This window comes from Neolamprologus brichardi, chromosome 22 (assembly GCF_056152115.1).
Source record: "Neolamprologus brichardi isolate AB-2024 chromosome 22, ASM5615211v1, whole genome shotgun sequence".
NCBI lineage: Eukaryota > Metazoa > Chordata > Actinopteri > Cichliformes > Cichlidae > Neolamprologus > Neolamprologus brichardi.
The window spans coordinates 18628543-18653507 of NC_142124.1; the positions used below are offsets into that span (position 1 = coordinate 18628543).

Sequence of the window (24965 nt, forward strand, 5' to 3'; positions counted from 1 at the left end):
TCACAGGAAGTACTTCTTCTGTGTTGATACGTTGGTGCTACTTCCTCCGACGTCTCGTATGAAACACGTCCATTCATTTTTTGTAAATTGTAGCGTTAAAGCTTTAAATTTTTGCGGATTTTTGTCCTGTAAAGATGATTGAGCCTATGAAGAGAGCGGCAGACATGGCGGTGGTTCCTTCCGCCGTGAAGCGGCCCCGGACGGAGCTGATAGCGGCGGCGCAGTCTCAGCAACTCGTGGCCACGGTACGGAGGGTAGCTGTTACTACAACCGGGAGGGGTGGCTACTGAAGTAGACTCAAACACTTAGAACAAGTAACCACACTATACTGTGTACGCTTTGTGATTAATTATATATAAAGCCGCCTGGGAAAAAAAGTCACATTTTCCCTTTGTGGTGATTTTAGGTTCATTATCTGGGCTGCCAGCGAGACAGATAAACATGAAAATAAAATTAGCACAGCATTAGCTCTCACTTTGATGCTTTTTACAATGTCTCCTACACCCATCTGGATTTGGGTAAACGATTGTTGTTTAAAAAGAGTTTTTAAAGCGATCACAAAAATGTTTTTTTGTGTTCTGGTTTAATGTTTTATCTTTTAAGGATAGAAACTCTCAGCACCATTGATAATACCAGCTCCAAAATAACGGGGGTCGGGCAAAGAGATTTGTGTTCACACTGAGAAACTCGGGTGATAAAGAAAGTAAAAGACATTATCAACTATCTTGACCACCATTTCTATTCTGAATTCAGGAAGTTACTCCCAGGTAACCCCTACTTTGTATCTCAGTGTAGAACAAATAGATACTTAAAGTCTTTTATTCCTTTGGCTGTTAACTCTGACATTTCGACTATTCAAGGTGGGGGTAGGATTATGTCAGGGTTCGGCTCTGTGCCCCCTTCTTGTTTGCAGTCTTGATGGAGAGGCTGAAAGATGAGGCCAGGCAAAAGTGCTGGTAGACTATGATGTCTGCAGCCGATCTGTAGTGAGAGGAGGGAGCAGGGGGAAGAGAGCCTGGTGAGGTGGAGGGTATATGAGTTAACATAAATGGGTTCAAACATCCAAAGCAACGGACGGGGCATTAGATAAGGGAAGAAGAGAGTACAGCCAGGATGCAGTCCATGGATTGTGGAAGAGCAGCTACAGGAGTGAAAGGGAAGATGGTAATGAGACCTGCTGTATGTATGGTTTGGATGGTGTATCATGGCTCTGACAAATTGAAAACATTCAGATTTACATTGGGAAGGACCCGAATGGACAATACTAAAGATGCATGCAAAGTTTCATCAGAGGGACATTGCAGATTGAGCAGTTAGAGAGAGGACTGAGATGGTTTGGACATGTGGAGAGGAGGGATAGTGGATGGGATGTTGAAGATGGAGGAAATGAGGAGGACCTCACAGAAGATCCTTTGATGTAGTGAAGGATGTCATGCAGAGGGTTGGTGTGAGAGAGGAGGATGCTTGAGATGGAGGTAGATGATCTTTGCAGATTGTCTTTATTCGCATTAAAACACCAGCATTTCATTAAATATGACCTTGACATTTGTTTTTGAGACTATTATATAAAAAAACAAAACAACACTTTGACCCACTTTCACAGTCCATATCTGATTTTATAGTAAATTATAAATACAAGCTAAAAATATCCAGTATGATTAAACTGGATAAGTTACATGAATATTTATAAACAAGATACTCAAACCTTTAATCGTCTGCCTCCAGATGTATCAGTTCTTTGTCCAATGGTTCTACCCTCCCAGGTCACCTGCCAGGACACGTTTCTATACCAACAGCTGCCTTTGATTCGGCTTTTGTTCCCACAAAGAAAACTGATCAGGAATCAAGAAAGAATTGATAATGGGGAAACATTGTATTAGTTATTGTTTAAAGTTAAAACCCATGCCACTGACAGTACTGCAAGGTCCTCTTGTCATAGCCTCACATCAGTACATTTTTTCTGAAATTCCCTCCTTAACCTCAACCTCTGTATTAACCACGTATATGTCTCCCATAGGGCCCCCCACGGACCTCCAGCCTCCAGGCTCCCATCATGCTAATGTCTGGCCACGAGGGTGAGGTGTACTGCTGCAAGTTTCACCCCAATGGAGCCACCCTTGCCTCTTCAGGATTTGACAGACTCATATGTAAGTTAGTTAAACTCCCAATAAATCTCTGCAGTGAGGCAACAACTTCTTCACTGTGAATAACTTGGTGTGTACCGGTGTTTTGGGTTTTTTTGCTGCAGTGCTCTGGAACGTGTATGGAGATTGTGAAAATTACGCCACGCTGAAGGGACACAGTGGAGCAGTGATGGAGCTGCACTACAACACAGATGGCAGGTAAGTAGGTGTAGATCTTTAGCAAAGGACACATGCAATCAGTACTTCCTATTAAGGGCTTAATAACCCTGTGCTCTTTATAAAGGGTTAACTAACTGTTATTTCCTGCTATGTAATTTCAGCATGCTGTTCTCAGCCAGCACAGACAAAACTGTAGGTGTTTGGGATAGTGAAACGGGCGAGAGGATCAAGCGCTTGAAGGGCCACACTTCCTTCGTTAATACATGCTACCCAGCTCGCCGTGGACCCCAACTCATCTGCACCGGCAGTGACGACGGGACAGTGAAGGTGAGTTTTCCAGCTTTATTTTTATCCACATCTTTAGGTTTGGATGCCACATTTTTGGCCCACAGAATTAAACACGAAGGTCTGATTGTGCTTTCTGTTTGATGTCACTGTCTGCTCTGTAGCTCTGGGACATCCGTAAAAAAGGAGCCATCCACACTTTCCAGAACACCTACCAGGTGCTGGCTGTGACTTTCAACGACACCAGCGATCAGATCCTGTCAGGAGGCATCGACAATGACATCAAGGTAGAATGACGCTGGAAACACGTTACTGCTGATGGAACTTCTTGTCCATGTTCTTTCGAGGAAATCCTGAAAAACTAGATTGTTTATGCTGTGGATTTTATTAACACAGCATACATAGTGTATTAGTGAAATTAAATTTCGGCAGGGCCAATTTTTCACTTCATGGCGCCGCTTTAATTTCAAATAATTATTTTGGACGCCTGTGGCCAAAGAAGGCAAAAAGATGGAATTTGATTAGCAGAAGCGAGCAGGACCTATGGACTCAGCACAGCTTGCCAGAGTGGGCTGTTTATCGTTGCCACCTATCAAAGTGTTACATGCTTGACGGGTAAATAAAGCTGTAATAGGTTTTCATACATAACTATTTTCAATTATTCCTGAGAGCACTGTGTCGTTTTGGAAGAGAGGGAGCCTCTAGTCATGTTTAAGAACACAAGACTGAAATGTGAAACTAAGGTTTTACATGTAGTCCATGCACAGTTTAGAATGTATCCAGGACAAATTACTATAATTTGGTTTTTTTAAATAATTTCCCAGTGGTTGTGGCTCTTAAATTCTGGAACAACATGAACAAAGGATTGCGTGAATATTTTTGGTTTTATCTTAGTTTGGAGCGGTTTGATGCTAACGTGTAGCTCAGCGCTGGTTATTTTTCATTTAAATACAAGTGAAAAAGTTGTTTCTACTCTGTGTTTAGCCACTGTTGGGACGCTGTTTCCCTGAGGTACTGCAAAGACCATAAAGCAGTGAATCATTTTTTACTTTTGCACCTCTTATAAAATGTTCGAGAATGACTTTGCATGACTTTTCTGCAGGAACCCTGCCCAAAGTTATTGATTGTGTTGTTGCAGGTGTGGGATCTGAGGCAGAATAAGCTGATCTATAACATGCACGGACACGGTGACTCAGTGACTGGGCTCAGCCTGAGCTCCGAGGGGTCATACCTTCTCTCAAACTCCATGGATAACACAGGTACTATCAGACATGTTTGGCTCATAAACGTGGTTGGCTGTATGGGTGAATCCTGTTCTTGAAGTCTATCTGTGTCTCTGTGTAGTGCGTATTTGGGATGTTCGACCATTTGCTCCCAAGGAAAGATGTGTGAAGATTTTCCAGGGCAACGTTCACAACTTTGAAAAGGTAAGTTATATCCCTCTTCATTGAAGTGACAAACAGCTGGAGTCCTGCAAGCGTTTTCGTCTTTCACCTCAGCAGCTCACACATGTAATGCTTTGTTTCTAATTCATCTTTTCCTGTCATCCAGAACCTGCTGAGGTGCTCCTGGTCTACTGATGGCAGTAAGATAGCTGCAGGCTCGGCCGACAGGTGAGAAGCAAACACACCGACTTATACTGTACATGAATATGAGCTCGCACACAAACACAAAGGACAAAGGGCTCAAGTCACCTTCAGGTTAGCTGCTTTACTCTGAGTGCACCATTGAATCTGTATTTCTGAAAGGAAACTCTGTCCCGTTGCATCCTGCAAAGGACATAATTAAGAAAGATGCAGTGATGAAAATGTGATTTCTTAACCAGCTGACTTGTTAACAGTAAAAATAAGATCAGATTAGATGTTTATATTAACGAGCAGATGACCAGGTATACCTAATGAAGTGGTGAGTGACTGTATGACATATATAGTTTTTAACGATATGGCGATTTCAAATGTAAACACCTTTTTTTTTCTGCATCATGTTTTACAGGTTTGTGTATATTTGGGACACCACATCACGCAGGATCCTGTACAAACTGCCGGGCCACGCAGGCTCGGTCAACGAAGTAGTCTTCCACCCAGAGGAGCCTATAGGTGAGTGAACTAACTGCATCGGTTAAGGTGTATTTCAGGCCTAAAAAACACTTTTTTAATTAACACAAGAATTAATTAAGATAACTTGAAGGCACATTGGGATAGGTGGATGTCAGTATGCCAGAGTTATGTTAAGTTAGGCGCTTAGGTCGCTTTAAGCTTTGTTATGAAACATTAAACAAAAATCAAAGTCGAATCCTTTTTTTTTTTTCTCCTTTGTCTCTCTACACAGTGCTGTCTGGTGCCAGTGATAAACGTCTGTACATGGGAGAAATTCAGTAGGGGCTGCGCGTGTGTGTGTGTGTGTGTGTGTGTGTGTGTGTGTGTGTGTGTGTGTGTGTGTGTGTGTGTGTGTGTGTGTGTGTGTGTGTGTGTGTGTGTGTGTGTGTGTGTGTGTGTGTGTGTGTGTGTGTGTGTGTGTTCTGCCTTGGACGTGGATGGGTGGTGTTCGACAGTGGTCTAGGACTCTCTGTAATTTCAGCCTGTTTCAAAAGAACCTCAGGATGCGTTTGAAGATTATTAGGCTCAGGCACAAGAACCTCCACAGCGACTTCTTTTTTATTCTGATGTACTGCTTTATAATAAACTTCAATATTCTGAAAAAAGAAAAAGAAAAGCTGTCAAATTATTTTCTGACTGAAATGCTTTGTTGTGTTTGTGGAGCCTTTACAAGTATTTCTAAACTGATTAACCAGAAAAATGATCTAATCTTCATTTAATTACCACTATAAACACAATCAGGTTAAACTTATACCATAAACAGGGAGTGAGCAATCAGGATCTAGAAAAGTTAGTGAATAACGTCTCTTGGGAAAACTTTCTTCAGCAGCAGTAAGCTCGATCAGATGCCTTCTTATTTAACTTATGTAACCTGGGAACATGTTGACATTCCTCTAACAAAACTGTTGCAATTCCAGGAGATTTCTATTATTAGCACTGAGCAACCCTCTGCTAATCATGCCACAGCTCTCAGTGAGGGCAGTTCAGGTTCAGATCTGAAGTTCACATTCACTCATGATGGGCACAAATTATATGGTAATTCTGGGATTTTACACTGTTCTTTTTTTCAGGGTGAAATAATATTGCTATTGCTATTTTCTCTAATCCACACAGAGCCAAAAGTATGCATACTCCTCCACACATACTCACCCAAATCTTCTAATAAGCTCTGCTAAAGGTTACACAATGTCTTTTAATGTGACAAGGCCAAATTCTATCAACTTGTTAGTGATCGTGCTTGACTACAACTGGTAGTTTCTCTTTGCCATCATAAAAAGGATTTGTGTGACATCACTCATTGGACTGACTAATATTCAGAACAATGGAAAAGTCCAAGGAAGTCAGTGAAGATGTAGGAAAGAGAACTGTCGAGTTACACAGGTTGGAATGGTCTCTTGGAGCCATTTCTAAACAACTGCAGGTTCCAAGTTAATCAGTGAGTACAAGTAATTCTGATGTGTTACCACTTTGTGAAGGTCTGGACAAGACCCAAACTGTCACCCTCAGTGACAGGAAGTTGGTTAGAATGTTCAGGAATAACCCAGGAACCACAAAAACTCGAGCCTGCAAAGAACTGGAAACTGCCATCACATGGACTAATAACATGCTTACAAAGAAAGAAGCGGACAAACCAAATGCCATCTGGAGACAAGGTTGATGGGTCATATGAGACGAAAATTAAGCGTTTTTGGCCACAGTGACAGGACTCCCAGCAAATTCTTCAACTTCACCTCAAATCAACAGGGAGACAGTTTAGACTTGGAAGTACCAACAGGAAAATGATCCCAAATACATCAAAACTGGTTTTCAGATCCATAAAGTAATCCATGAAAATTTGTGAATTAATCTTAAAAGTTGGGTCCAATCCATGAAACCAACCAACTAAATGAACTCTGCCAATTCTGCTAAAAAAGATTGGTCAAATATCCAACCAGAATTATGCACAAAGCCTATTGATGGATACCAAAAGGATCTCTCTGAAGAGGATTTTGTGGATGTGTTTATTGGCACTTACCATGTTTACATCAATCTGACTCCACTGTCTTTACAGAGTGTTCTGTTTCATATTTTAATATCAATTCTGAACTTCTTAAATAAATATTCCCCTGACAAATATCATGCCTATTATTGTAATGAAAACAAGACTAAAACTAACCCCAAACTAAATGTGAAGATTGCACTTTTAGCATAGAAACAGGTCTGAATTTCAGCTGTTTGTAGAAAGTTTTCTTACTGTGGACTGATGAACAGAAACATCTTTGGTTTTGTAGTCTCCAGCTTTGTTCGTCTCTGTAATGTTTTTTCGGAAACTTGCGGTTTAACTTTGTGACTTTGCATGCATTTATCTTACAAGGATTTGAAGGGATAAATATCTTTGTTATTCTATCTTGTTAACTTGTCTCATTCGGAGTATCTTTTGGAGAAATCATTACTGAGGTATAGATGCTGACTTACTCTTTCCAGCTTGGACTTGCAGCTTGTAACTTAATGTGTTTAATAAAGACATCCATCCATTTTCTTAACAGCGTATTCAGGTTGCCAGTCTATCTCAGGGCTTCATAAAGACATGAAAAATGTGCTATTAGTTTGGTCCCGTTGTGACTGTCTATAATTTTACAAGACGTCAGAGCAGAAATCTCAGTAAAGGGTTCACAAATCATTTATGCAGTCGTACAATGGTACAAGTTAAATGTGTGGTTTGGAGGTTTATGGTGCAGTTTTACAATCCACTCCAAGTTGTTTGGGATTCATTATGTGTGCAGTTCGAAAACACCATAAACTGGCTGCTAGCTCCCCACACAGCTTTGTTTTTTATGTTATCCTGTGCATTTTCTTATTGGCTGCAGTTTTCCTAATAAAGGTTTTACCATTCTTAAGAGAAAGTGTACTTTACATATTTTATAAAGCCCTATTGTGTAACTGCGTGTGCATTTGTGTGTGTGTGTGTTTTCAAAGACCTGAAATGAACTCATTTTTTCACAGATGAGTAAGACCAGTACTACTTGTAGACAGTGCATTTTAGCTATTAATACCTCAGCATAATTTATTTAAAAGAATTTAATTTTCTAACTGTCTGTAGTACATGACTTCAATTCGGTCTCACTCTGGGTACTCCAAAGAATCTGAATAGAGTACTGAATATATAGCATGACCACCTTTATTCTTCAGCACAGCCTGAACTCTCACAGGCAGCTTTCTTTCTTTAAGTAGTCTTTAGGAATAGTTCTCTGGGCTTGATGAACATTCAAGGCCCTTCTTTGGATGATGGTTGCTTTTTGTTCTGTACTCTGTGAAGAAGATCCCACACTGCTTCAATAATGTTAGGATCTGGGCTCTGGGGAGACCAGTCCATGACTGATAGTGTCCCACTGTGTGACTCTTTCCAGATGGTAATTCATGATGGCCTCTTGACAGCCACCCTTCCACTGATACCATTTCTGTTGAGGCTTTTGTGAACAGTGGATGAGCTGAATGACCAAATACATCTCTCAGGTCCTTGCTGGATTTAGTTTCCTATTTCTAAAGCACATGACCTTTAGACCTCTGTTCATCTTCTGGGATGGCCCTATGGCGGAGAAGAAGATTTCCCTCTGAGGAGCTGCTGGTGAAGATCATGAGTCCTGCTTGATCCCTGCAATGAACGTCAGTTTTCCCGATGTTTCTGAAATGATTGGTTTCAAATGGTTACAGTGTGCATGAATGTTTCATTTTTGTTTTATGTAATTAACACTGTTATATCACATAAAACAAAAATATGTGTAGCAACCTTTCTTGAGTGACATTTCGTGTTCTCTTGGGGGACCCCCCTGTTGGTGTGTGTGTGTGTGTGTGTGTGTGTGTGTGTGTGTGGGAGGGGGGGGGGGGGGGGGGGGCTCTGCCAGCTTATGCCCAGGTCTGGTTCTGGTAACAAGGGTGAATTTGTGAGTTAAACATGCCCAAAATTTGAAATAGTGATGTCATCTTATGTAAAAATAAAATAAAATAAAATCTCTGTGACGCAAAACTCAAACTTCAGGCTGCTCTAAACATTCTGTGTCCGGCACTTTTTTCTACTCTTAGATCTCTATGACATCAACGAAAGATGACACCCTTATATGGTCATCACAGACACAGCAACCCCACCCAACTGCTGCTAAAAGCTTCTGCTTGAAGGAGGCAGCCAATCAGAAGAAAGTTGTCTCAAAGAGAGAGATTGGCTTGAAAAGCTTATTTCACAGAGTGGATGAAGTGAGGGGCTGCCCTAAGGCACAACAGAAGTATGTGCTTCGTTCCTGATTTCTTAGGTTTTAGCTTACGTGTTTTAGATCATCAAGCCAATTTGACAAACATAACCTGACTGAATAAAAAAATGCAGTTTTAAAAAAATTATTTAATTTATTAGTGGAAAAAAGAATTATCCAGATCTACCAGGCTCTATGTGAAAAATGAATTGCTCCCTAAACCTAATAACTGGTTGTGCCACCCTTGGCAGTAAGAACTGCAATCATCCGTGTGTGATAACTAGCAATGAGTCTGTCACATTGCTGTGGAGGAATTTTGGCCCACTCTTCTTTGCAGATTTGCTTTAATTCAGTCACACTCGAGGATTTTTGAACATGAAAAGCCTGTTTAAGATCATGCCAAAGCATTTCAATCTGATTTAAGTCCAGACTTTGACTCAGTCACTCCAAAACCTGAAGCACCAGACCGCTGTGTAAGTTTTACACCAGATGTAACAGGACTCACACCTTCCAAAAAATTCAACTTTTGTCTTCAGAATATTTTCCCACAAGTCCTGGTGATCATCACGATGTTTTTGGCAGATGTGAGACAAGCTGTCATGTTCTTTGTGGTTAGCAGCGGCTTTCTTCTTACTCTCCCATGGATACCATTTCTGCCCAGTCTTGTTGAATCACAAACTCTGACCTTAAGTGACACAGCTGAGGCCTGCAGTTCAGATTTTATTCTGGGCTCTTTTGTAACCTCCTGGATGAGTCGTTGATGCGCTCTTGGAGTAACTTTGGCAGGTGGACCACTCCTGGGAAGATTCTGCAATGTTCCAGGTTCTCTCCATTTGTGGATAATGACTCTTACTGTGGTTCACTGGAGTCCCAAAGTCTCAGAAATGGCTTTATAACCCTTTCAGGACTGATAGATGTCAGTTTGTTTCTCAGCTGTTCTTGAGTTCCTTTAGATCATGGCATGTTGTGTTGTTGTTTTTTTGTTTGTTTTTTTATTTTTTTAGATCTTTTAGTCTACTTCACTTTGTCCAACAGGTTCTGTTTAAGTGAGTTCTTGATTCATCAGGTCTGGCAGTAATCAGGTCTGGGTGTGGTTAGTGGAACTGAACTGAACCACTTAAAAAGTGGTTAAGACTGGGGGGCAAATACTTTTGTACCGCACTGTAGATGAGGATTATATTTGACTGCATATCTACTTCAGTAGAGCCCAAAGGAGTCTGTGCTTTAATTTATCAAAACAGGACAATTCAGAATTCTTTATTTGCAAAGATTTGACACAAAAACATGGTGAATTACAAGTCCAAATAAAACATTTGTCTTGCTCATTGATTCCTGCGTGGCCCTTTGCAATAGCCGCCTCATCATCTGCCTCCTCTGATATAGCTTGTGTGCAGCTCACTGTATTGTGCTGTCGCGCTGCTCGTGGTAAGTAGCTAAGATTAAACAAGGCTGTTAATTGTGTTTATTTCCGCTCCGAATAACCACAAGCTGAGGAAAAGGGCAGCACCTCCGGGGGCCAGCCTCCCCTCTCTCCCTCTCCTCGGTCTGGATGGTGGTGCTGGAGGGAGGAGGCGATTTTATTCCTCCTCCTCCACAAGTCTGAACCCCCTCACCCACCGCGGGCCCCCATTTCTTTTGTGATCCTTTCAAAAGCCTCGCGGGGCTGCTCGCTCGCGCTCACTCGCTGACTCCCTCGCGCACGCGGATCCGCAGAATCCATGCAGCTCCTCCTCGAGGGGTCGCGGTGACTGAGAGCCTCCACCCCCTCTATCTCTCTCTCTCACTCTCTCATTCTCCCTCTCTCTTTCTCCCCCCGGCTCCTCCTGCTCCTGCCCCGGCACCGATTGTTGACAAAAGGCGCTGCGAGACGGAGCAAAGGAGCCCGGTATCGGTAAGAAAAACCGCCCGCTAACTTGACTTCTTCCCCCGCGAGCAGCTCGAGGAGAAGACGATCCAGACGACGGAGGTTGGGAGAGGAGGAGGTGGGGAGGGGGGGCGATACTCTTCCGCTCCTAGAAAACCGTGAGTCACAACGGGCTGCTTTGTGTCCGTAGTGTATGTAGCCAAACGTTAGCTGTAGTACCACCACTGCGGGGTCGGTCTCCTCCTCCTCACCGCCACCACCCCCGTGTGATCCGGTATCATATGATGCTCATTTCTGCCTGTAGCCCGGAGCGGATTATGACAGCTTTCCGTCTCTCTTTGTGTCTTTGTGTAGCCCCTCTTCGGAAGGTGTGGCCGAGGTGATTCTGTGGCGGTCAGACCGCAGCAGGCGTGAACTGGACCCTCTTCACCTCCTCCTCACCTCTCTCCTTCCTGAAACCCACCCGCGACTGTTATTTACAAAAAACAAAAACAAAAAAAGCAGAGGCCAAGATGGGTCATCCACTGTGAGTGGAAGAGCCGGACCAGCGCTGCTGGAGGAGGCGGCGGCCTTAGGCACGTCTATTCAGCCGGGAATGTTGTGAGCTGAGGCGACCAGGCAGTCTGGATCTGACCGGGGACCCATCTTTCCCCCGGAGCCTCCGCGGCTCCAAGCCGCGTCCTGAGCCCTCCAAAATGGGGAAGTGCGACGGGAGATGCACGCTGCTGGTGATATGTTCACTGCAGCTGGTAAGTGTGTGTGTGTGTGTGTGTTTCTACTCACTCACCATGAAGATATAATTAGAGCAGCGTGCTACAGACCCGAACATTGTAATCAGACATGTTTGTCTGGCCTCTCCATGCAGTCACACAAGGAAAAAGCTTTGGGCTGCAGCTGCTGGGGTGCCATGCCACATTACAGGCTAGGGTGTGTGTATAAAGCAGAAGGGTACAGGGTAGGGGGGTCTTTAGTGTCAGGGTCGTCTATGTTTATAACGAGAGGCTTGATAGCTCCATATAGAAAAAATCATCTGAATGTAAAGAACAAAAATGCTCTTCTCACCACCTGGTCTCTACTGTAGAGTGAAAGTTGGATGTTTGTTTTCCTCTGAAACAGCTCAGGACTGACACTCTCAAGGGTGATGACTGTGTTATAAGAGTGACTGTAACATCTCCCCGCAGTGAGTGTGATGCAGGCGTGGACAGCAGCAGTGTGAGGAGCAGTTATTGAGGCTATTGTTTGCCCGGCTGATGAGTTGTTGTGCGGCACAGGGATTTGGCCCATAGATTCTCATTAGTTTGGCGGAGCTTTTTGGGGGTGCTCCTCTTTTTTTTTTTTTCTTTTTTCTTTTTTACAGTCACTGGACTGGCTGGTGCTCCAGGCAGTTACCATGGAAACAACTGCGGCAGACCTGTGTATGTGTCTTCCTGTCACTGTATGTGTGTGTGTAGCCTTCACTACTTGTGTGTGTGTGTTGTGTTTTTCTGTCCTTTATATTTGCATGTGTGCTTGTTTCTTTCCTAATATGCATATATACGTGTGTGTGTGTCTGTGTGTGTGTGACCCACCCCTTCCTAGGTGGCAGCCCTTCAGAGGCAGGTGTTTGATTTCCTGGGCTACCAGTGGGCTCCCATTCTGGCCAACTTCCTGCACATTATGGCCGTCATCCTGGGCATGTTTGGCACTGTGCAGTTTCGCTTCAGATACCTCATCTTTGTGAGTAGTGTATATCCATCATCTTGCACCGGAGTCCCAGTTCCTGCACTAACTGTGTGTGTAGCTTACTGTCCCCAAACACCGATCCCTGTGTCTCTGTTTGGCAGTATGCAGTATGGCTGGTCGTCTGGGTGGGATGGAACTCCTTCATTATTTGTTTCTACCTGGAGGTTGGAAACCTCTCTCAGGTAAGTTGTGTTTTGTGTGCGACCCCTGTTCTGACTTGTATGGTTTTGTTGTTATATTTAAGTACATTTTTATAGATCATTTGACTTTGCATCAACTACCAAATATTAGCAGTTCTCTGGCTCTATGTCGCTATTTTCATAAGTATTTTTTAGACTTAACGATTAAGGCAGAGCTGCTGCTCTTCTTTTTACATCCGTATTTTTCTTTTTCGATCCTAGTAAATTAGCCTTGAGTGATTTAAAGTTTAAAATAATCCGTATTCATCTCAGTTCAGCCACTGTGTTCATTCACTTGCTCCTCTGCTTTTAAGCCAACTTTTTTCTGATTGTCTTCCCTTTTTGCAAAACCAAGCAAAAAATCTCAAGTTTGATCTGTATTACTTCTACTGACCTCATTAATAACCGGTTATGTTTAACATAACAGTGTAGATATGGCAGAAGACAGAAGAAAAGCATCACCGTATTAATAACAATTAAAAGAAGCTTTAAGATGCAGTAAGAGAATGACAATTAGCTCTGTGTCTACTGTATGCGTGTGTGTTTAGGATAGAGACTTTCTCATGACGTTCAACACATCCCTCCATCGTTCGTGGTGGATGGAGCACGGTCCTGGTTGCCTGGTAACACCAGTATTAGACTCCCGCATGGCCCCCGATGACCACCATGTCATCACTGTGTCCGGGTGTCTGCTCGACTACCAGTACATCGAGGTGTTGAGCTCAGCCATTCAGATCCTCTTGGCTGTACGTATCAAACACACACACACACTCACACTTACACACACACACGTTCTTGTACGTTTATTTTTTGGTTTTGTATCACTTTGCTGACCCTCAATATTGTGCTAAAACATTTTCCGAGAAATATTGGACAAGTCAGCAGTGACTCAGCTAACAGAACAACCCTTGTATTTATTTCTGATCGTCTCCTCTCCAACAGCTCTTTGGCTTTGTATACGCCTGCTACGTAAGCAAAGTCTTCCAGGATGACGAGGACAGCTGTGAGTATCTTTCTCTTCTCACTAAAAGCTCTTCCAGCACCTTGTTCAGTTGATTAGGTGTGCTTGTCGTACTATTTTCGAGGGCTCTTATGTGAGAGATCCATGACTCTGAGTGCGAGTGCTGTCGTCTCATTGGTTTCTCCTGTGTGAGTCATGCTTAGCGATATCACTGCAGAGGATTCCCTCTGGGTGATCTGAGCCCTCCATCTGTGGGGAGTATTAGGATGCATTCCCACCATGAGAGTGTCCGTCTGTCAGCTGGCTAGTGCTTGTCTGTCGGCGTGAGTGTGCCATCTGCGTGTCTGACTGATTGTTCCCGTGATGTGCCTCTTGTGAGTGTTTTACACTCACTCAGTGGAAGAAATGAAGTCCCATATCAATGTTATAAGTTTGATTTTCTGTAAGAGGAAGTGGGCGAGTGCTGTGTCTCTAACATCTTAATAGCATGCTGTGTTGCAATTATATGCCTGTCATGGCATAGTGTCAGTGATGTTCTAACAGTAACACGCAACATCTACACGATTTGTTTAAAATCCATAAAACCAAAATCAGGTTTCTCAGCTATGTATTATTTTAAAACAAGGTACCACTCACACTCATAAAATAGATGGACTATAGACTGTATATAAAAGATGGATATAGCGAGTGTTTGACATCAGCCGGTCTAAATTTTAGCTTTAGCTCCATTGCCACGTTGTTTTTTTGTTTTTATAATATAGAGACTAAATCAGATTTTGTAATAGATTTGTTTCTTTTTTGCAAAAATTCAGGTTTTTTAATATAGAGATTGACAGACCACGTGACTTTCGCGTATTGCTTTGCGGGTACCCGTGGCAACAAAATCAAAATACTGCATCAAGCGCTAGTATTTCCAGCACCGGTAATCATTAATTCTGCGGTTTTAATCCCTACTTGCATTTTATTTGCCCCAAAAACAGTTATGTACAAAACGACGGAGAACACGGTAGGTCCGTACAAAGACAGACTCGACGAAAAGGCAAAAAAAAAAAAAAGGACGAGGAAAAAACCAAAGGAGTGACAGGGTCAGACCCCTACGAGCATACAGAGTGGATGTAAGGACGATAGCGTGCTGCCCAACTTTCATCACGGACATATTTATTATTATATGGTCCTAAGTATGAGTGCATACACTCACAAGATGTTTATTAACTTCAGATCCCTGCAACAAACCCAGGTCCAGTTTACTTTGGTGATTTGGACTATTCCATTTCACAGCTGTTGTTAATTTTTTTCCTTTATCTCCTGTACAGGCAAACGCAATTTATTTGTCGTTTCAGGTTGTAGTATTACACAACATTTTCAGATCTAATAGACATAAAATGAGTGTTTCGTAATTCATTCAATTTATTGTCTTTATTTATAACTGGCATTATTGTTTCATTCTATTATAGAATTTTACAAGAAAGAGGCAAAATTGCATTCCATTATGCTTTATTAGCTGCGTCGGTAAAAAACAAATCAACAATGCAAAAAAAAAAAACATTGCAAAACAACATACTGGAAAACAGTTATTCATCACTTGATTGCTTCAATACAACACTTGGGCACATATATGCGGGACGTTCACTCTCTCTCTTAACCGATCAAATCTTGCTGTGGTAGCAGCTTTAAACTCGGTATGACCCAGGTTGATAGAGGGTGCCCAGTCTGGATCGCATTCCAGCATTTTGTAGGCTGGTTTTCCTACAAAACACAACAAACATTAGCCCGCAAAGCCACAGTGAACAAAGCAGCATAGCACAACGAATTCAATTCAAATCAATATAAGACTTATTTGTAACCTACATCAACAATTATGTTATGATAAATTACGTAATAACTACAACAGAAGACTTACCTTTGTGGAAATGCTTGGAGCACTAACATGTGAGCTGGAGTGTTCTGCGACATTATATTTGGTCTTCGAATGGCTGCAATCCAGGCCATCCGTCAGCTTTTGTTTAATCGGAAACACAGCTTGAACAATTTCTCTTCCACGACGTAATCCGATAAAAACAATCTCTTTACCCGTTGGCTTCCTGTGGCTGTCATGCGATCGGCTATTGCAGTTAATTATACAACAGCTTCTTGCCATTTTTTGTTTCTTTTTATCGCTGTGTGACTGTTTTCATGTGAAAGCCTGCCTGTGCTAGTACCACTTGCCACTCGTACCCACAATCCTTTGCGGTTTTACCGGAATGACGTCACATTTTCAATCTCTATTGGAGTCTGTGGGGACACACTGACTTTTGAAGTGAGCCTCAAGTGGCCACTCAAGGAACTGCAGTCTTGTGCATTTTTATTGTTTTTGTTTGCTTTTGCCTTTTGAAAAAAAGATTTGAGTGATATATTCAAGACAAATGTGTTACTTTACCTAATATAATGGTGACACATTTCTTGTTTTAAATCAGCTGATATACTCACCACATATTAATATATCTGTTATACACTAATGTCACACAATTCATCTAGAAACTACCAGTCACGTGCGGAAAACATGTAAAAGTGTGCATTCTGTCACTGGTTGGTTGCTAGAGTTAGCTGAAGCAATTTGCCTGCAAATACTCGCCATTTACTCTTCGAGTGTAGTTAAAGTTGAATAAAGCATTACGCAAACTGAAAAGTAGGCATCTTCCAGGCAAATTACAGGAAACTGCTGCAATCTGCTAGCAACCAAAGCAACCACAAGGTTTTTTTTACTTAGTGACAGCCAGCAACCTCCAGTAATCAGTCGGCAACCAGTCTGGGAATACACATTTTCCCTAGCATGTGGCAGTTAATGAATCTGTCTTACACTTCATGTTATTGAAAGCTCTATAAGTGTGTACACATCAATAAATAACTAAATGCCTTTTTTTAAACCACGTTTGTGCTTCATTGTAAAAAGAAAGCATTACAACATTCTTACTTTAAAATGATGGAGCTGTTCAGTTCTAGCTGTAGAGAAAACAGATCCAGAACTTGATGTTTGTTTTGTTTTTTTATAGCCCCACTGATGCAGCTAATCAGTCTTACTTCACTCGACACCACATGACTCTGTTCCTTTAATCAACTGAGAAAGATTAGAACTATGTATCAGTGACACAAAGGCAGTAGGGAGGTTGATGTATTGGTATTGTATCTCTGCTCATTCTGATGTCACAGTTTGCAGTCTATAAAAGCATGCCAAACGCATGAGATGATACAATCTGATGCTGTGAGAGAGTTATCTTGAAATACAACACCTTGTATATAACCCTCCGCGCGCACACACACACACACACACACACACACACACACACACACACACACACACACACACACACACACACACACACACACACACACACACACACACACACACACAGTTTAAGGGAAAGTGGAATGATGTCATTCTTGTTCTTTCTCCCCTCATGAAGTTGATTTCATTGGTGGGTTCGATTCTTATGGCTACCAGCCTCCTCAGAAGTCCTCTCATCTGCAGCTGCAGCCTCTTTACACGTGAGTTACAGCCATCTTCTCCAAATGTCTCCTATTTTAATATCTTTGTTTTTGTTACTTTCATTGTTAATCTTTCAAGCGCTATTCCAGCATTGTAGCACTGCTATTGTGTAATGGTGTTGGATAAATGTAGTGCAGTCAAGCTGAGTGAGTATCTGTTTTTAGTCCTTAATTTGTATGGAGTTAAGTTAGTCTCAAAGGGATGATGAAAATGTGTACAACGTTTTTGTGAGTACTTTTGGGTACTCACAAAATGCATGCTCCAATCCACACACAAATACAAAGCAATTTGAACAAATATAAATCTCCTTTACAACTGCATATATATCCAGACCTGTAGCTTTAAAAACTTTTTTTAGTTTTTCTTAGAATCCAAGGGAAGGCCAGGGCCCTGGACTACAAAGCAAGTTCAGTATCCCCAGGGTATCTCTGCAATCATATGGGATCATATGAGTTTTCTTTCACAGAAAATGATCCCTGCGAGTGTCACCTACTCCAGAGATATTAAATGGTGATTAAAATCTATATTTAAAATATAATATAAGAATCTATATTTATTGCTAATTATCAGGGAAATGCAAAGACTTTAGACACTATTAAAAAAACTTTCATGCCGTCCACGCACAGAGGTCCATGGGACCTTCTGGGAATGATGATATAATTTGCTGGAGACCTGATTGGTCAGTAGGTGGTGATTTCATACCCTCTGATCTCTAATCTAGAACTTAACCTGCTCTGGAGCGCCGCTAAGAAGAGAAACATCTTCGTGGTACTGAAACCCCAGGTTTAACCCTCAAGCTACCTGCATGAGACAAAATCCTTCTTCAGTTACAGGCCTCCGGTGTCCAATTTTTCACTAGCACTTGACGCAGCTTGAGAAACCGTTCAAAGCTGCAAATGTGAAAAATGCTCCAAAAAAACAAGTGCACACATCACGAGATCTCTCCGTATCAGGCAAAGCTCTTAAGTGAGCTAAAAGAAGGTTTTCATTGTTGCCTAATGAGGGAAAGATCCCCGGTTTGATCCCGGGAGGATACTGTCCCATTGGGGTTGTGTCAAGAAGGCCGTCTTTGGGCTACTCGCCAAGGCTGGTAGAGTTTTACACCGGATGACCTTCCTGACACAAACCCAAAGGGGATTTGTGGCTCCACCTGGAAGCGAACCAGTGACCTTTCGCTTGCCAAGTGAATGTGTTAATCTGGTGCAAAAAAAAATTAAAATCTGCCAAATCAAACATGCAGAGCTGCTCACTGTGGCGACCCCTTGTGAATAAGGGAGCAGCTGAAAGTAGCAGCTTTTTGAAAGTAAAAATGATCAGATTTGTGTCCTTGAATGTAAACATTTGTGCAGGAATGATCAGTATTTTTTTAGGATCCTTGTACATGCTTGTAAGTATTAATTTTTTAATCCTTTTGAGGCTAATTTAACTCCATACGTTTGTATCAATCTCAAAAAATGTTAGACATTTCATAACCATAACAGTTTTTGCGTTAAAGCATGAAAACCTGCCTTTGAAAATTACAGGACTGTTTTTTTGGCAGAGCAGTTTAATGACACGAAGTTCAACTTCATGAGTAAAATCAGTGAAGTGCCTTTTTTCATGCAGTTATGTCAAAGTGCAGCATATTGTAACTTTAACTTATGTCATCCTCTCTGCACCCCTGCAGGGCTGGTTAACTGTTGGTAGCACCCCCTTCAGGCCAAACCCTGATGGTGTCACTGTGGATGGACTCACTCTGTCACAGTTTACCTGAGAAATGGACTTAACCCCACCCAGACGGAGAGGCGTGTGTGTGTGTGTGTGTCTGTGTGTGTGTCTGAGAAAGTGAAATATGGCCCTGAAAAGAATGTACAGAGCTCAGGGAAGAACCAGCATGCCGGGCGGCGTGACGAGAGGAAGGCGACGCGGGAGGAAGGCGAGGGGAGAAGAGATTCATAGAACAAGAGCTGGCCTCACCGAGGGGACAGTTCACTAAACTGCCAGCTCTCAACACTCCCACTGCTGTGTGTCTGTGTGTGTGTGTGATTGTGTAATTCCACAGGACTAGCTGGTGCTTTGCAGTTGCACCCTGGACTCTTACCACTTGGTGCCCCTGTGATTTTTTTTTTTTTTTTTTTTGTTTTGTTTTGTTTGGGGGGTGGGTGGGGTTGGGCTCGTCGATGTGGGTGGGTGGGTTGGTGGGGTGGGGTGGGGGGGGGGGGGGGTCACCTAATAAAAAAGAGGCACGGCTCGTACCTGTTGTTGTTTTTAGAACGTGGTGATGTGTAGAGCAGTCGATTACGATTCCCGCTCCCAAAGCCATCTCCCCCTTCCTCCTTCCCTGCTTTCACCTTCCAGCCGAAGCCACTGCTGAGGTCCCAGGACGCACAGAAAAGCGTAAATTCCTTAAAAGATAAGGCAGGTGATATTTCACTTGTTTATTACGGTAAATACAAGGCAAAATATGAAAAGACCAAAAAACATCCATCTTTCAGTAGCTTCCCTGTAGCGCCCAGCACTGATTTGTTTTACTGTACTTTCCTACAACAGCTGCACGCTGTAGTTTCTTTAGCAATAAAGAGCACGTTTGTGGAAACTATTTTTATGTCCAGGTAGTATTTACAGTGAGGGAGAGGTGCGTGTTTAAAATGAACTACAGTGCCCAGCTTTGTTGTGACAAAGGGGTGCAATTCGGTGCAACGGCGTGGCTGACTGATGGGGTTTCCAATAGTTTTGTACAAGAGCGCTTTCACAACATGGAAAATATTTATCAAAAGGCTGATTTCGTTGCTGTTTTTGTTTTATCACCAGCCTTGTCTTTTTTAAATTATAGATTTGGCTTGCTTCTGAAATCAAGTAAAAGTGATTGTCAGGAAAATCTATTCAACATATTGTAACATGTGACACTGTTGATCAGCAGATGGCTTTGGGATCAGGCATTAGTGTGTCTATGGGGTGGTAACGGGGGGGGGGGACACTGTGCATGTAAATAACCAGCCAATGATTGTTATTGTTGGTTCCATTTAGGGAAAGAAAAAACAAACAAAAAGGGGTGGGGGCAGGTGGGTGGGACTCGGTGGGAGGAGAGGGTTACACGTCCAGACTTGTTTTCTTAGTACCCGTTTCCCTCGTCCTCTCGTTTTGCTTACATCCTCACGCTGCCTTCTTTTAAGCCCATCTGCAGCTAATATTCCCCACCATCGTCATCTCGCGAGCTCACTCCTGCAGCTCATTCGCTGATTTCCAGAGCATGGCGACTGAGGAGGAAAATGTACCATACACAGTGATGAGTAGTTTTTGTAGATGTAACTGGAGAAAGGAAAAGGGAAGGAGGGAGACAGGTATGAGGTGAAAACCTTCTCGGGTGTTAAGGAGAAGTTTGAAATAATAAAACTACACTTTCTACATGAAATGTGGCTCTTGTTATCTCTGCGTGTGTGTTTGTGTGTGTGTGTGCAGACTCATTTGTCTCACCCAGGAGGGTTTAATAAATTGAGTGCTTTCCATCCTTTGATTACATTGTAATAATATTGGGATTATAAGGCGCTGAATTGTTTGGAGGATTAGTTAGGAGCGTTATCCAAATGATGCACCCAGCTGGGCTGATGTTCTGCAGCGAGGATTTGACTGTCAAAACATTGTCTCAAAACAAGAGTGTGACATTATAATAGTAACGGTACATGTGGGTTGACTTATTTTATGCCTCCGCTGCTGAACTGGGATCCATTAATGAAGCTGATGTGTGAATTTCAAAATAAAATCACTTTAATTTCATTTTTTTAAAACATGAACTCTAAACAGACAGTTAAATCTGAAAATACAGTCACCGTAAATTTTCATTACTTAGATATTTTTTAAACCTCTAAAAATGTGTATTACTCACATTTCATGTATTAGAATTTTTTTACTTCATACTTTATTAGGTACACCTTTTCAAAAGTTTGTTATCTAGTCACATGTCTGGACAACAGAATACTAGTCTAGTCACCCAATCACATGGCAGCAACCCAGTGAATTTAAGCATGTAGATAGATTAAAGATTAAGTGCTGATATTTAAACGAATGGGGAAGAAAGATAACTTTAGTGACTTTGAACGAGGCATGGTTGTTGAAGTATTTCAGAAACTGTTGATCCACTCCACCACCACCTCCACGGTTTACAGAGAATGGTCTGGAAAAGAGAAAATCCACAGTGAGCCGCAGTTCTCTGGGTGAAAATGCCCTGTTGATGTCAACTGTCAGAGGAGAATGGCCAGAGTGCTACAGAAACTCAAATAAACAGTCGTTACAACAGGTATGCAGAAGAGCATCTCTGAAGCAGATGGGCTACAGAAGCAGAAGACCACACCAGGTCCTGTCAGCTAAGAACAGGAAACCCTGTGTGCAATTTGCATGAGTTCACCAGAACTGGACAACAGAAGACTGGAAAAATATGGTCTGGTCTGATGGGTCCATTTCTGCTGCAGCATTTGAATGGTAGGGGTAGGATTTGGTGTAAGCAACATGAAAGCATGGACCCATCCGTGTGTTGACGGTTCAGGCTGTTGGGGTGTGGGGAACATTTTTTGGCACACTTTGAGCCCCATAATACTGACTTTGTTCAAATGCCAGAGCCTATCTAAGTATTGTTGCTGATCTTTATAATAACAGTGTATCCATCTTCTGATGGCATGTCCAAAACTCAAATCATTTCAGACTTTTTTTGATCAAGACAATAAGTTAATTGTACTCAAATGACCTCCAGTGTCACCAGATCTCAATCCAAAAGAGAACCTTTGGGATGTGGTAGAACAGGAGATTCCTAGTACACAATGCTGCCATGTCAATATGGAGCAAAATTTCTGAGGAACGTTTCCAGCAGCTGGTTGAATGTATACCGTACCAAGAAAAATGTAGAAAGCTCTGTGGGCATAAAGGGGGTTCAACCTTGTGGTGGCTAAGTGTATCTAATAAAATGGCTGTTTAGTGTATTTCAAGTAATTAAGTTGAATTTCAAAATAGAATAACAGCAATTTCATAGAAAGATTAGCAGCTGTGTCTGTAAGTGTGTATTACTATATTGTGATTTAATTATCATGATTACTTTTTAGTATATTAAAAAAGAAGATAATACAGAACAACTTGACCATGTTCCTGAGTGGAACTCGTATGATAGAGACTTAGAGGTATTATTTCAAACATTGTAAATGACAGAGAGGGGGTAATCTTATTTTAACTTTGTTCGTCTAAAAATAACACGTGGCGCTAATTATACTTATGGCTATTTAATCCGGGATTACTGGGCCGGATGAGTCCTACGAATGCCCCATATGATCCCCAATACATTTTCTATAAGGGTAGCCATTATCTACTGTACCCATGACGTCATACCCATGCGTTCTCTCCGGTCTGCAGTCACGGTGTCGCCACTGGCACATTTCCAAAGGCCCACTGGGTTATTTTTGTAATGTGGGCCACTCACTGCCCCCTTTTCACGCCGTCTGCCCACATTCCGGAGGTGTAACGGAGCGTCCGGGAGCCACGCACTGGCTGGCCTTGTGGCGCACCCCGTTACCGTGGAGACCCCGGCGCATTGTATAGCCCACAGTAAAGGAAGGCTGTAGCAGCGGAAGACAGCACCATAAATATATATTGAAAAATGTTTACATCTTTTTTAAATTTAAACACACATATAAAGTTTTTATTGTAACATTGCAATATAATTTAATTACATTTAATTAGCGACGTATTCTATTTGAGATACAAGAGGAACAGAGAAGCTGCCGTCTGTTAAAGCATTTACTTTTTTCGCCTTTAGCTAACAGACAGGTGAATGAGGTGCAGGTAAAACAATAATAAACACGCCCCGCAGTGCAAGCAGACTACAAACATGCATAACAAAGGGACCGGTCCGGTGTGACCCTCCTTCCCTCCCCTCCCGGTTGGCGCAGTGAACCGTACGCTCTCTCTCATCCCTTCCCGTCATGCAGCGCTCTTGCCTGCTCCTCCGTCGAGCCGCCATGTTGTCGGAGTGAAAGCCTGGGGTGTTAGAGAGAAACTGGGGCTGAAATCCGCGACCATCCACCCTCTCCGCCGGTGAGTATCGAGTCGTTAGCGGTCGCGGTTGCTCAGGGGGGTGTTTATGCACGCTTCGGTGCGGGTATTGTCGTTACTGCGGCTCTGAGAGGGCGCTAAACGAGAATATTTTGCGAGGCTGAAGCGGCTGCCTCCCTTTCTGCTGCCTGCCTCCTTCCTCCCGTTGTGTCGGTCTTCCGCTCCAGACAGCTCTCGGGCCTTTGTTAGCATCCGCGTCACCGGGACCCGTGGTGCTGCAGGCTCGGCGGACAGGTGTAGTCCTCTGGTTATTTATTAATAACCACACTACGGTGGTAGGGAGCCGGGGGAGCGGTTAAAAACACTGCGCGTTTGTCCACCGGTTCGCCCGGGCTGAGCTTGTGTCTGGAGGCCGTGTTATTGTTGGTAGACACACAGTGAACCCCCCCACGGCAGCTCCGGGGCTGGCGTGACGGGACGCGGATGCATAAAGGTAGCTGCCGTGAATTATTTCACGAAGCATCCCCATACTCGGTTTCGTTTTGATGTGTCATGTCTGCCGGGAGAGAAATGTTGCTCCAGCGTTATCCCCCCTCGCTAGCTTGCATGTTGCCCCTCTCGTATTGTCACACCCCTGTCTGTGCCCGGTATGCGGTGGATTGATCCCCCGGTATTGAATGATTAACCCAGTTAGACCGTGAACACCGCCGCATGTTTCCGGGTCCTCGCATCAAACTTGTGGCAGACCGAGCCGTGTGCGCTTCTCGGCGGGGAATGGCCGCACTGTGCTGGATTTCCGGGTGTTTCTCTGGCTGATTTCGGAGCAGTAGCAGAGGGATAAAGAGCTAACATTTCCTTGTGGCCGTTCCAAGAGTGGAGGAGGGATGATCAGTCGGTCGATTTGTTTTTATCTTATTATTGGAGGGGGGTCTTCATCCGGTCAGCTCGTGGTTTTGTCTTTGTAGAGGGGGTGTGTTGCACAGTGGTTACAGCAGACATTGGTAGCTTGCATGTGTTTGATTCATAGTGTCTGCCAATCTCTTGCAAAGGTAATTACCGTATATGGCTCAGTGTAAAAAGAAGTGCTTGTAATTTCTTCCTAGCCTGTGGGGACATTAATGGGAAGCTGCTCATTTTAACAGAGATTAGAGGTAAGAGTCAAATACAAATTACTCCCTTCTCTCATTGCTGGAGATCAGGGGCTGTTGTGCAAAATTGTTGACCACCAAAGGTTTGGCCTTTAGGTCCACACCGCACATTTTAAAGATAATCTGCCCTTCACTCTTTACCTGGGTTAACAAAACAACTTCTTAAAAAATAAGCACCACATCTTTGTCTCTGTTACATGGCTAAATAAATCCCCTAATTCTCACACCAATGTGCATAGTTACTATTTTAAATTGTTCCTTTTACACAATGCACTAAATGCACTGCAGGTTTGAGAGGTAAATCTAGCAAAGACTTGTGCATTCTAATACAATAACAGGGATATTGTTACAGAGAGCCTCGGATCAAACTTTATGGCCATTAATTCTGTAGTTTATAATACATCTGATCTATACTGTCATGGAAACTGTTGAATGATTAGATACCAGCTAACATTTTCATCAAAAAACTAAACATTATGATATTCATAAATGGGGGATGTATTGCAGGACTGATTTACCCGCTGATAGCCATGCCTGTGAACAAACAGTTCTGCACGTGCAGTACTGTGCAAAAGTTTTAAGCCCCTCCTTATTTCTTTATGCTTAACTAGGAAAATGAGAAATATATGCCGTAGTCTTCAGGAATGCTTCT

At 42.7% G+C, this 24965-nt stretch overlaps 3 protein-coding genes across 6 annotated transcripts in view; all 3 read left to right on the forward strand.

The window, feature by feature from the left end:
- Position 1: 1 nt before the first annotated feature.
- snrnp40 (small nuclear ribonucleoprotein 40 (U5)) lies at positions 2–5279 on the forward strand. The gene is made up of 10 exons (XM_087835192.1): positions 2–245; positions 2018–2147; positions 2249–2342; positions 2465–2630; positions 2753–2875; positions 3727–3847; positions 3933–4015; positions 4140–4201; positions 4581–4684; positions 4917–5279. Exons 1-10 carry the CDS (start codon positions 135–137, stop codon positions 4964–4966), a joined length of 1044 nt encoding a protein of 347 aa, XP_087691318.1. The 5' UTR covers positions 2–134; the 3' UTR covers positions 4967–5279.
- A 5265-nt stretch (positions 5280–10544) lies between these two features.
- nkain1 (sodium/potassium transporting ATPase interacting 1) lies at positions 10545–19272 on the forward strand. Its single transcript, XM_006787749.3, has 8 exons — positions 10545–10795; positions 11123–11517; positions 12347–12484; positions 12592–12672; positions 13218–13415; positions 13612–13672; positions 17071–17152; positions 18820–19272. The coding sequence occupies exons 2-8, from the start codon at positions 11464–11466 to the stop codon at positions 18827–18829; spliced, it is 624 nt and encodes a 207-aa protein (XP_006787812.1). The 5' UTR covers positions 10545–10795; positions 11123–11463; the 3' UTR covers positions 18830–19272.
- Positions 19273–23102: 3830 nt separating this feature from the next.
- The window catches only part of pum1 (pumilio RNA-binding family member 1), a 29197-nt gene continuing 27334 nt past the window's right edge, over positions 23103–24965 (forward strand). For all 4 annotated transcript variants that reach the window (XM_035906433.2, XM_006787747.3, XM_035906434.2 and 1 more), the window contains exon 1: positions 23103–23207. The gene's annotated coding sequence lies outside the window, so the exon portion shown is untranslated. The remainder of the gene's footprint in view (positions 23208–24965) is intronic.